At 42.8% G+C, this 12,239-nt stretch overlaps 1 protein-coding gene across 1 annotated transcript in view; it reads right to left on the bottom strand.

Moving 5' to 3' along the window:
* LOC126536592 (uncharacterized) overlaps window positions 1-7,803 on the bottom strand; it is a 29,635-nt gene extending 21,832 nt beyond the window's left edge. Inside the window, exons 1-8 of the mRNA XM_050183623.2 lie at window positions 7,357-7,803; window positions 7,144-7,291; window positions 5,285-5,402; window positions 2,033-2,098; window positions 864-929; window positions 572-756; window positions 387-463; window positions 205-278 (exon numbers count right to left, since the gene is read on the bottom strand). Coding sequence (XP_050039580.1) covers window positions 205-278; window positions 387-463; window positions 572-756; window positions 864-929; window positions 2,033-2,098; window positions 5,285-5,402; window positions 7,144-7,291; window positions 7,357-7,666 — 1,044 coding nt within the window. The 5' untranslated portion in view covers window positions 7,667-7,803. The remainder of the gene's footprint in view (window positions 1-204; window positions 279-386; window positions 464-571; window positions 757-863; window positions 930-2,032; window positions 2,099-5,284; window positions 5,403-7,143; window positions 7,292-7,356) is intronic.
* Window positions 7,804-12,239: the final 4,436 nt, after the last annotated feature.

The raw sequence follows: 12,239 nt of genomic DNA, 5'->3' as shown, positions 1-12,239 counted from the left end.
AACGCTTCCTCTTAACCACTGTGGTCTAAGTGAAACATGTATTAAGGCAGGAAACTGGCCTCTAAACCTTTATATGCTACATCTAAGGCATCAAAGCTGCCTGAAGTTGAGATTCCAGCATCTTTTTAAATGAAAGCATAAAAATGGTACCTGTCACTAATTCCCCACAGCCCATAAGGCAAAGATCCAATGTCAAACACTTACGAAAAATACTGAGCCACCACCGCAGCCAGATGGCACTCTATTGACAAACAGCTTCTTTTTTGCAACAAGCACACCTGAAACAGTCAACCAGTCAATAATAGCACAATATGCATCAGAAAAATAGGGCAAAATAAATATCCCCATGCTTGTGTCGCAATAAAAGTAGCAATTGCATGGCTCACCAGGTGTTTCAGGACCGCCTATAAACTTGTGGGGTGACATGAAAATGGCGTCTTTATATGCCAGTCCCTGTTCAACGCTAGAGGAATGAATGCGTGCAGTCAGGACATGTTTCTGGACAATGAAAAAAGTTTGCAGCAAGTGTGTTGACATTGTTGCTAAAAAGAAAGATAGCGCTAGACCTCACCCAGGAACGACTGGATTCATGTCAACATCTACATAAGGTGCCGCAGATGCATAATCCCAGAATGCAAGGGCGCCATAGGCATGCAGCAGGGCTGTGATTTTTATGTCATCTAACAGGATGCCAGTAATATTGGATGCCGCCGTGAAACACCCAATCAAAAGTCCCTCCTTGTCTTCAGCATATTGCTGTAAAAAAATTAGAAAGAAATGAAACCATGGAAAGAGAAAAGTTGCATTACTGTGAATATTGTGTTGCATCTTCCTTTACACATTTTCATTACAGCTCTTCTTACCTTAAGCTTCTCCTCAAGAAATGAGATGTCCAAAATTCCCTCAACCGTCTCGGGTACACTCACAATCTAAATGAAAGCATAAAAATGTATTGAGGAACATAGACAGTTTAGTGAATTAAAACGGAACACTAACTGCAATTTACTATCTTATTTACCAAAGCCCATTAAGTCTCATGCAGATCGCACCCTTTACCCAAGGCTCCCTAACCATCCGCTGTGCTACCCTTGCTATATCATCTTATGCCACTCTGCTTCTCCTACTTCACTCTCCTTTCCTGCATAGTATTTCCCTGCTTCTACATGTGATCTAGCAGGTCAGAACCAAATGCATATGGCCAACCTCTTAACTTTCTTGTACAGTGGACTCTCTTTAAATAGAACCTCAAGGGACCAGGGAAATCGGTTCCGTTTATCAGGAGTTCCATTTACTGAGAGACAAAGCTGAGTACAATACCATAAATAGAAAACCAACCAGCCATGAGGATGGTGTTTAAGAGGCAGTTCCATATAAGCGATTTCCGTGTATCGAGGTTCAACTGTATATAAGCTTTCTCTCCCCTGCATTTCCCTTTACTTGTTATGTCATATATATATATATAATGAATTACCCATTATCTACCCCGCATATCAGTATGTACTTGTATATGCAGTTTGAAGAATATGAACTAGATGATAGGAAGTAAGCCACCTAATTATATATGTAGATATATGAGCACCGATTAGAAAGTTCATCAACGCCTTGCGGCAGGGCAGATGGCTAAATGCGTGATAAGTTCGTATACACCCGATGCACGTCAAAGCGTCATCTGCTAGCTTGTTTAATTCTCTGTAACATGTCTATTCTGCCCAATGTGATGCTGCAATTTCTGGTTAGTGCTCATATCACAACGATGCTGTGTATTATTAAAAATGTTTCCGAAGAGAATTGATCTAGCACAGATTGGTGTCTCAGTGACTGCCATTAAAATATAGAACTCTTTCACACTGCAGCAATCATAAAGATGCTGCAGCACTAATGCCGGTAACAGTGCTAATCACTACCAGGGCCGCCAAAGGCTGTGACATGAAAAATGTTGCATGAACGGCAAGCAGAGCTAACACATTTTTTTCAAAAAACAGCATAGAGCAGAAGTAGAGAAGATGAAATACAATATCAATCTATCATTTACCTTGGCTCCCACTTCTCTCCAAGGAAGGAGAAGAGAGTGATGTGCAAATGTGTCTACAAAAACCACCTGTAACAGGGAGGAAAGTAGGTTTCTGGTCACATGGAGGTATCTCGAAAATAAAGTTACAGTACAGCCGCAAGTCAACCACACAATGTAACATAACACAGATATGCAAGAGGAATCAGGGAAACAGATACACTCAATTATTTACTAAAGTAACCACCATATGAAGCCAACAGGTGCTGAAGTCAAGGAAGGCATAGGATAAATGTACTGTAGTGAAGAGGAATGCCTGAAGCTGCAGCCACATCGCCAGTCGTCCAGGAGGCGTGAGCTCGAGATTGCCTGAACTGCTCTGGTTGAGACACGCTGCCTGCTGCTCTCTTGTACTGTATTCATATTAGATTATTATGTATTCATATTAGTACTGTAATCATATTAGTCCAAGTAGGAAGACATCTGGCCAGGGTCCTGAGATGCGGAGGATGACGAGTATGGGGAAATGTATGGTTCGGTGTCGAAGCTACGGCAGTAGGATATTGTGTGGCGACGACAAAATCGTTCAACGTGGCCAGGTAGACCACATGCAAAACATATTGGCCAGTTGTCAAGTGTGCGCCATTGTCCACTGCTGTGTGGGTACCGTGGCTGAATGAAGTGAGGAGCTGGACGCAGTGGCATGACTCATGGGGATGGCACAAAGGGCGGAGGTGGTGGCTGCACGAGAGCCTCGGCATAGCTGAGAGGTGCAGTCACCTCGGGAAAAACAACGGAAATCGGCCCCAGCGGAGTCTCGCGGGCAGAAGGGAGAGCTGCGCAAACTTGCTCGAGGATGACCTGGCGAAGGTTGACGGGCAAAGGCGAAGGTGGTGGCGTGGCTGAGGACAGCAGCGAAAGCTGACGAACGACCTCAGCATGGACGAACTCTTTTATCTGGCAAAGCAGGGAGCCCATCTCAGGAGCAGCGGACATGCTCGCGAGGGTTTCGTCAGACGCAGGGGGCGCCGCATGAGAAGACGCTGTCTGCAGAGCTTGTCGAAACTCTGGCAAAGCTCAATGACCTGAGAAACAGTGCCTGGGTTTTTGGACCGCAGCATATGAAAGGCATCATTGGAAGTGCCCTTCATGATGCGACGTACCTTGTCCACCTTTGCCATCGTCAGGTTGACACGCCGGCAGAGGTCGACAATGTCCTCTATGTAGCTGGTGAACATTTCACCAGTTTGCTGAGATCGGCTTCGTAGGCGTTGTTCAGCGCGAAGTTTGTGTACGCCAGGGCAGCCGAAAACTTCTGCGATGCTGGTTTTGAAGCTAGCCCACATGCGAAGATCGGCTTCGTGGTTTTTGAACCACAGCTTGGCGACACCCAATAAATAGAAGATCGCGTTGCAGAGCTTGAGGGGATCGTCCCATTTGTTGGTGTTGCTGGCACGTTCATATGATTCCAGCCAATCTTCAACGTTTTTCTTATCAGTGCCGCTGAAGACATCAGGATCCTGCTGACACTGGGCACCAGCACATACGACAGCTGGAATAACCGGTGGGGATGTCGGGCTGGGGTCATCAGACATGACGGATGGCAGAGTTTGGGTGCGTAATTCCAGGTTGGGGGAAAACTGCAGCAACTCCACCAGAATCTAATATGAATACAGTACAAGAGAGCAGTAGGCAGCGTGTCTCAAACAGAGCAGTTCAGGCAATCTCGAGCTCGCAGCTCCTCGGCGACTGGCGATGTAGCTGCATTGCCGGGCATTCCTCTTCACTACAGTTCCTTCAATTAAGATGTATTTTAACGTAGGGAAGCATTAAATTTTAGCTTTATCTTCAAAATCTGCTCCCATCTGCTGATGAGAGCATGGCACATTTCCTTTTACCCTTATTAAAGGGCCATGAAGCACCACTTAGAAAATGTGAAGGATATGTCCAGCATTAGATGGAATTGCCTACAAACCTTTCTAGCAAAAGTTTAGAAAATACTCTTTATGAGCAAACATCAAGGCAAGTATGGCAGCAAGTCAGCTGAAAATAATTTTGATTGACAAGAAGCATATGCAAAAGACACAGATAGAGAAGGTGCTTGTGTCTGCATTCCTCCTCATCAATAGGTGCTTTATTATTGCTGGAACCTTTTCTTTACTGATTTTAACGTCCTGCCAAAATCCACATTGGGATTGGTAGTATGTAGGAAATGAAAATAAATTTTGTGCACAAATCTAATTTATCAGCAAAGATAGTCACACTCAAATGTTGCTTTTGCATCGCCTTCACAGCCTTCTTCTCATTATTCCTACTGCACTGGGACAGTGCTTTGTTCTTTTGGTGAGGAGTGAAGCCCTTAATGTTCAATCCATCTCTGCAAGTCATCACACTTAGCTGTGACATAAGCACAGTGGTATCATGCCCGTCCAACAGACAGCACCACTATCTTATTAGGTACGCACTTCCGCCATAACATTTCATCAAGCATTGCAGCAGACGTGGCAAATTCGACTTCTGTATAAAGTCCATGATCACTATCACTAAATGTGGCACTCGTAAGACCACATTTCCAAGTTTTATCTGTTTTCCTCAACCATGAGTCAGAACGTAGCCCAGTAAACTACAAGTTGAATTTTCTACAAATAAAAAATGGCCAGCACTGGGAATGATACCACATTTATTTCAAAAGAATTCCCATATAAACAAAGGCACCAGTTATAACCATAGCCTCATACATTCATAGCTTCAAAAAGTATAATAAAATACCTGAGCTTTGCTCTTTCTGTCGAGAGTAACAGTCATCCATTTGAGGACGGCCACTGTGGTAGCTCAATGACAGAGCATCACACACGTATGAAGATGTTGGTTCAGTTACCACCTCTGGCATGTAGCCTTTCATGCATTTTCATTTCCCATTTTTTTATATTTCTACATTTAAATTAAAGACAACAGCTAATTTCATATACACTTTCTCTGGTTTCACTTTCAATTGGCTTCATGTGGTTGCAACTAATAAAAAAAATCTTGCCCTCTCAGTTCCCCTTATTCTTCTCGCTTACACCAAAACAAGACGTTCATTCATTTTTTAAATTTTTGTTGGAAAATATGTGTGAGGTGGTGCTGAGGTGGAGGTGATGCATACACTTGCTGGAGGGCCCCATTAACATAAAGATGTCAGCATGTCAGCATGTTTGTTAACTGCAACTCTAACAGTGCTACAGCTAGACTGCCTAAGCAGTTGCATGCTTCTTGTCAGTACAAAAGGGTGCTTACAGGTGGTGCAGTGAGGGACAAAGCCGAGATGAGTTTGTGTACAGCACCAGTAGTGCCCGTGCCCACAAATATGACAGAGTCGCCTTCACTTGCATTCACGCTGGCTCGTACAATGTCTCTGTTGTGAAAGGATCGCGGGAAAATGCATAAGGAATCAGGTGAATGTTTGCAAACACAGAAATCAAATGACATAAAGTTAACCAAGTGATTTATGGCACTTAGAAAGGAAACATTAAGCTGTACCTTCATTTTGCACAAGTGTGTATACAGAAGAGGCACAAGTTAAACACTGTTTTTCATTTGTGTGAATGAAATATTCATGTTGACTAAACAAGCCATTCGATCTAAAAAATCCCTGTGCAGCCGCAGCGGGTATATTTCTGTGGCTATGCTAAGCTTAGCGTATCTCGAACAGTATAATCTGTTAGCTTGGTTACACTAATTGTAAGAAAATTACAAGGGTAAGTTCGATGATGTTGGAGTTTACAAACCTAAGAAAGGATCCATACCTGTGATAAACAAATGATATAATAACTGATGCCTACATTGTAAATGAAAGTTTCAGTGTCAGTATGGTGACATAAAAAATATATATGCCTTTGGGCAAGCCAAGAGAAAGTGGCAGAATTTCCAGTCCACCACATAAGAAACAAAAACGGTACCTAATATGTTAGCATCAGTGTGAGAAAGATTTGGCAGGTTGCCAGTCACTAGCGGTACCCTGCTTGTATGGCAAACCATACAATGCTTAACATTTCTTTTATGCGTGTTCTCAAACAAGGTAAAGTCCACAGTGTGGTAACAGAGTACACCTGAACTGAAACACAACTGGTCACAAATATTACATGAAACATAGTAATAGTATTCATGGCCTAGAACCACGGAGAATTCTAGCTCCATGCCTGGTACCGAAAAGTGTATCCAATGAGCAGCAATTACAGCAAAACATTCAATGTGTGTCACTTTTCTATGCCAGTCACTGCATCGCGTGTCAAATGTAAGTGCTTCAACTAAAACTGGCCTTCCAACACAGAATAGTAGCCACAAGTGCTGTCTAGCATGACTTTCGGAGTATCGTTTTCAGCATTGCTAAGCTACATAGACGGGTCTTAATTATCAAAACTGCTTACCAAGGAGTTTATTGTAATGAGAATCAGATGCTACGATAGGAGGTTTATTAAACCAATGAAACTATGCAGCACTTGTGGCAGTCATGATCAATCAAAGAGAAACAGCACACTCTACCATGCAATATGGCATCAACGGGACACTTGTTGAAATGTGTCGTAAATGCAATATGTGCACTGTACTATGTGCCACAATATACAGGCAACAAAATAGGTTTCTTGCTTTATAGGTGCGTTAATTGCAACGTTCCGTTTTATTGCAGATTCTGTCTTGCAACTCACGAACTCGTTTGGTGCGTGACTGTTCACAGTCTGCAAGGCACAATTGTGGTGTGAATTGTTAATGGCCCACTGCCTTGTCCCATTTCGTGCCGTCTCAGGAGCTTTGTTTTTGGGATGTCTTGAATTTGTCAAGCTGACCCAATGGCGAGAATGAGGCCCGAAACACTCACATATTTTAAAAAAAACGGTGCATTGAACTGGCTGCTGCCATAGGGTTATGAACGGATAATTATGAACAACAGAACGCATAAGCCATAAGGTAACATAACGGCAAGGTCCTGACAGGTGTTGTAGAAATTGCGGGGCACGGTAGTGCTGAATTTAGCATCACGAGTTAACAGCTGGGCGTAATTACAGTTCTTACAACTTTAAGACCGATACCATGTTACACAGTACAATCACCTAATCCACACATATGCATTCCTGATTCGCCGTAACCGAACATCGTACCTTGCTTCGTGTCTAAACATCGTAGTCTGAAGGGCAGTAACAGATGTGGTAGTGTGCGTGTTGCCGTACATAGGCAACACTTCGCTGCGAATGAAGTCTTCGATGAAAGTGAGCGACCTCCCTGACGCTGTATGATCGCAGTACACAACTGGAAAGATAGCAAGATGGAAAGGGTACAATGAATAAGCATCCAATTTTTGCAGACAAACTTACCTCTTCGACGACCGTAAGGACCCAGAAAGGTAGCGTCTTTACCGATAACGTTAGCATTGATGTACTCCATGAACTGCTCATCACCGACAAGCTTTTTTGTCTTGGCATCTTTGCTAAATGAATTTACAGCGTAGGCCTCTGACAAATCATAGAATTTTCTATGGGCGTTAGTTTTTATGCCGCATTCATCTGCGGACGATTGCACTTGGTTTGACATGCTACAGAGCCGCGATTGGAGCTGCGCTCGCAACGCTGTCCGTCGTATAGTATGTGGTATAATGTCTAAAAGTTCCTTTACTATAACCGACATACAGGACACAAAGCATTTAAAGCTCACACCATTCGCGCTGAGCGAATTCAGACGTACGATCACGATATCAGGGACCGTAACATCACAACAGCAGACGCAACGCACATGGTCATGTTGACGATTGATGTTAATGGCGAAAGCAATGCTGGCAATGCTGAGAGCACAGTATAGGAAATGCAGGCTGGTCGTAGAATCGGAATTAATTTTTTGTTTCACTGCACTGACTTTTATACAAAGGCTGCTCTGAGCGGCTTTGAGCATGGGTTTATACCAACTCATGAACTCCAAGAAAAGTTCTCGTGTCTCAATGAAAAGTTTTCCTTCCTCCATGGCTGGTCTGCTACACAGCGGGCATGCTGATTGGTACGGACCGTTCTTTCATCGTGGTCCCAATTAAGCGGGTGCCGACGGACGTTGATAAACTTATCTAGGAACCTTTTAATCAGATATATCAGGCAGCCGTTCGCTCGCGACGTTGACAGCCACACGTCCCACTGAAGTGAGTGCAAAATTGCAAAACCATTCGTTGGGATTCGTTAGGTTGCAAGTCGATCGTTAACCTTTCGAGTACTGCTAAAAATTTGGCAGTTTAGCACAAAGCATTGAAAGCGATGGCAAGGTTCAACGTTGCGCTGAACTTCCTCGAACGGTGTACCACTACGCAGTATGCGAGCGATTGTGGTCCTGAATACTTCACTGCGCCGGTTCTAAAGAAGATTTTGCGCTCATCGCTGCACTTTTGTTGCTCAATTTTTGCAGAACGATTGCATTTTGCCGTCGACTTCATTTAGTATAACACTTGGCACATTTAATTGTGTGGTTCTTAAGGGAAAAAATGTTAATTTGCCTGCGCTTATGGAAATGCGAGCTACTGGCGCGACGGCGCAAGCATAAACTTGTGTCGCCGCCTGCCGTCAGCTGCAGAAAGCAGCGTTTCAGAAAGGGCTGCTGCATGCTGCCCACTCCTGGCACCGGCGGCTTTGCGGTATGTTTGTATGTAACCTCTTTCACGCCAATTAACTTAATTGGGTCAGGTATGCGACACTGGGGATGTGCTGCTCTTCAATGAATCTCGATCTTTCACGCCAATTAACTTGGGTCACTGGGTATGCCACTGGGTATGTGGCATACCCAGTGGCATACCCCTTTAATGAAGTTGTTTAACGCCAACTTGGGTCTCTATGCTTGGGTCACTGCACATATTTACATGCCACATCTTCAATGAACTTCTTTCACACCAACTTGTGTCACCGGATGTGTGCCGCTCTTCAATTTAAAAAAAAATATATATTTAATTAATTTTTTTCCTTTGCTGCGCGGAACCAAACCCGCGTTATATTTATTGTGAATATATTCAGGCAAGCGCCGCTCGCGGATTTCGCAGCGGCAGCGCTAGATGGCGCAGTGTGTCTAGTGGGAAGCACGAGTGAGGACACCCGCCGCAGTACACACCTTGTACACGACACATCTCGACGTTGGCAATACGGTCTCGCTATATGTTGCTTCAATACTAATCGCATTAACATAGACTTTTATCCCTAGATGGTTTCTGCCTGAATTGCATTTTTTTTTTTTTTTTTTGCTGGCAGGTGTTTCTTTATTACCTCAGGTTTTTTGTGGTCATCTCGATGGTTGCTGGTAAAATTGAAAGTGCATTAGAGGCCAGGGTTGTGAAACGTTCCCGAAAGCTTACTGCCTTCACAAAACATTTGATGAGATGGCTGCAGCACCAACCACCAATGTGCCACCCCTACTGCAGCCAGACCATCTTTTAAAGACGATTGCTTGTGGAAGGTATCATTCACTCCCAAACCTGTCTGTGACCTTGAGGCTGTGCAGGTTATCAAAGCTGTGCCCTGTAATGCATGACTGTCAAGGATTTGCTGGACCACATGCAGACATTCTCAAGTTACCTTCTTGTACCTTTCATTTGGGGGCCATTCCAAGGTTTTAATTGTGATAAAGTTATAAAAGATTGGCAGTCTTGCACACAAAGTTTAAGCATTGAAAGCGATAGCAAGGTATAGGGTTGGCGCTGAAGCTCTTTCGAAGGTGTTCAACAATACGCAGGGGTGACATGTTCACAATATGTAGTACGACATAGCTAGCCAGACATGCAAGAGCGTGGCAATGTCATTTCGGCTTAATTATGCAGTGAAAAAACATGAACACAAACAGTCATTTTGTCAGTGTTTCTCACTGTCTTCTTTCACCCATTCAAGTATTTCCCTGTTGTGGTCATCTTCTTCGTTGCCCAAGAATTATCTTCCTGCATGGCCCATAGAAAATGCAATCATCAAATGATCTGCTACTCGGTTCACATTTGATTTGAGAATTCACTATTTAAAATTGTTGAATATTCATTTGTTCCAATATAAGGGATAGCAACACTCATTCGAGTGTCGAGGGAGAGACTGGTGTAAGTGAGGAATGTACCGAGTGATTGTACTGTAAATATCCACAGTTTTTGCCCAGAGACCACCAATTCCTCAGTGAATGCACAGGGTCAATAGCTTCTGCCCGTTAAGCCCCGGTCATTCAATGAGAATGTCTTGTTTTTATGCAGCTTATACATATATGAATTACTTTGTTTAGCCAGAGCAATTTATTAATTGGCCAGTCTCGCAATACTCGCATCCCTTTAAAGCAATGTGCAGTGCTGTAGTACCACACAACACTGTACATGCATTTGGTAACGTGCTGTTCCTCTAATAATCTTGGTTCCCTTGTCTCATCACTGTCATTGCCATAGTGCATCAGATAGCTGAAGGCAGTTGATCTCATTCACAAACTGCTCAGCTAGCTGGACATTTAGTTGTGAATGGCACTACATGCAAATATCAAATAATCTAATTAGGCATCATTTCTTCTTTACCATAGCGACTCCACACAACATTTATATTTGACTGGGTTTAGAAATGAGAAAATACTATTCGTTATTCAATTCAATATTCAAAGATCATTTTCCTCAAGTATTTGCTACTGTAACACAATGTGTATATTAGAAGCTTTAAATGTATTAAGATGTATGTCATACTTGTCTGCGCATACACTTCTCATCAACATTCTCCTCTCAACAAGCATCGTACATCACCGCTGTTCTCCTGACACAAACAGCTAACAGCTATAGGTGATAGTATAGGTGGCTGGGCTCATCTAGTCCACTGCTACCTTGCTAACTCTAAAGGGCTTCGCGTGATTAGACTCGCATACGGTGGTGTATCCGTGTGTTTTTTACCTTTGCCAGCATGTTTTATTACTGTTGAAGGCTTTCCACGAGCAGGGAACTTATAAAATTTTATAAACGAAAACTAATAGAGGTGCCTTTATGAACTGACCCACTGGTTTTATTTTAATGAAAATTGTATATGTTGTTTATGGCAATGATGCAGAGCTCTATGTTAAATATCATTGCTGTAGTTTAGAAGACATGTAGTTTAAAAATTTATAAAGAATGACTTGCAATGCACAAATAACTACGATTACAAACAAAATTTATCACAATATTATAAGGAAATTTTGTTTTGCTTCATTACATAGTGGTTTAGAAGGGACTAAGGGGTGCTACATCAAGGAGCAATTTCTCATATATCAATTTTTTTATTTAAAGAATTAAGCAAATAAGACCACTACATTTGTACTTAAGCAATGAATTGAAAAAAACAATTTCTCTGTATGGAGAAAAGCAAAATTGATAATTATGGTTTCAAACTTTTATTCCACATAAAATTTAGCCCCTGGTATCTCTCTAAAGCTCCCTCTTTATTGTAATCCAGAAATGGTAGGTTTTGTAAACTCGCGACATTGCTAAAAAATGCAAAGCAAGAAAGGTTACTTCAATGATTCAGAACTACGCTATTTTATTTGTGCTTCAAATGTGGCCCCTAAAACCTCCATGAAACATGTCTTCTTGTATCCTGCATTCTTCTGTGATAATTGCTTCAGGCTTCCACTTTTTTTTTGGCCACTTTTGCACACTCCACTGCATTTGATGTTGTCCTGCACGCACTCTCTTTGAAGTTATTTCTCAAGTGGTATGCTATATGTGTGCCACAAATAATGCACATCTTTTCTGCTTGAAGACGACAGATTTTAATTGGCTGTGGCCAATTAAAATGCCAGATCTTGCCTAACAGACACTTCTAGAGTTGAGGGAAGAGGACGCCCCCATGTCAATCTCTTGCAGCACTTTGGAAAGCCCACTTCATGAGCCAATTCTGCGCACAGTCGATCACCTGCCGTAGGCTGTGCTCCATTGTGGCCTTTGGCTTTGTGGAACGGCACCGCATTCCAGAGCATTCCAGGGCCTTCTTGAAGATTTAAATGTGCGCTATGCAAAAGCATGTAGAGCACAGCATGCACTGAAAATGGCGGTGCAGAAATGGTTTGAAGGGGCAAAGCAGCATGTCCCGGGAAATTATCCAACGGCACGAAGCCTCATGTGGCAGTAAATCGTAGTCACATGACACTGTGTCAGTAGCACCTCGAGCTTCGGTTCCTTTGCAATCAGTGGGCAACATTCATTGCTTTTTACTACATCAATCTTTTCATATGCCCTACCACACCTTAGGTG

Source organism: Dermacentor andersoni, chromosome 4 (genome assembly GCF_023375885.2).
Source record: "Dermacentor andersoni chromosome 4, qqDerAnde1_hic_scaffold, whole genome shotgun sequence".
In the NCBI taxonomy this organism is placed as follows: domain Eukaryota; kingdom Metazoa; phylum Arthropoda; class Arachnida; order Ixodida; family Ixodidae; genus Dermacentor; species Dermacentor andersoni.
The sequence above is the reverse complement of the archived record's forward strand: the minus strand, read 5'-3'. Positions and strand labels throughout refer to the sequence as shown.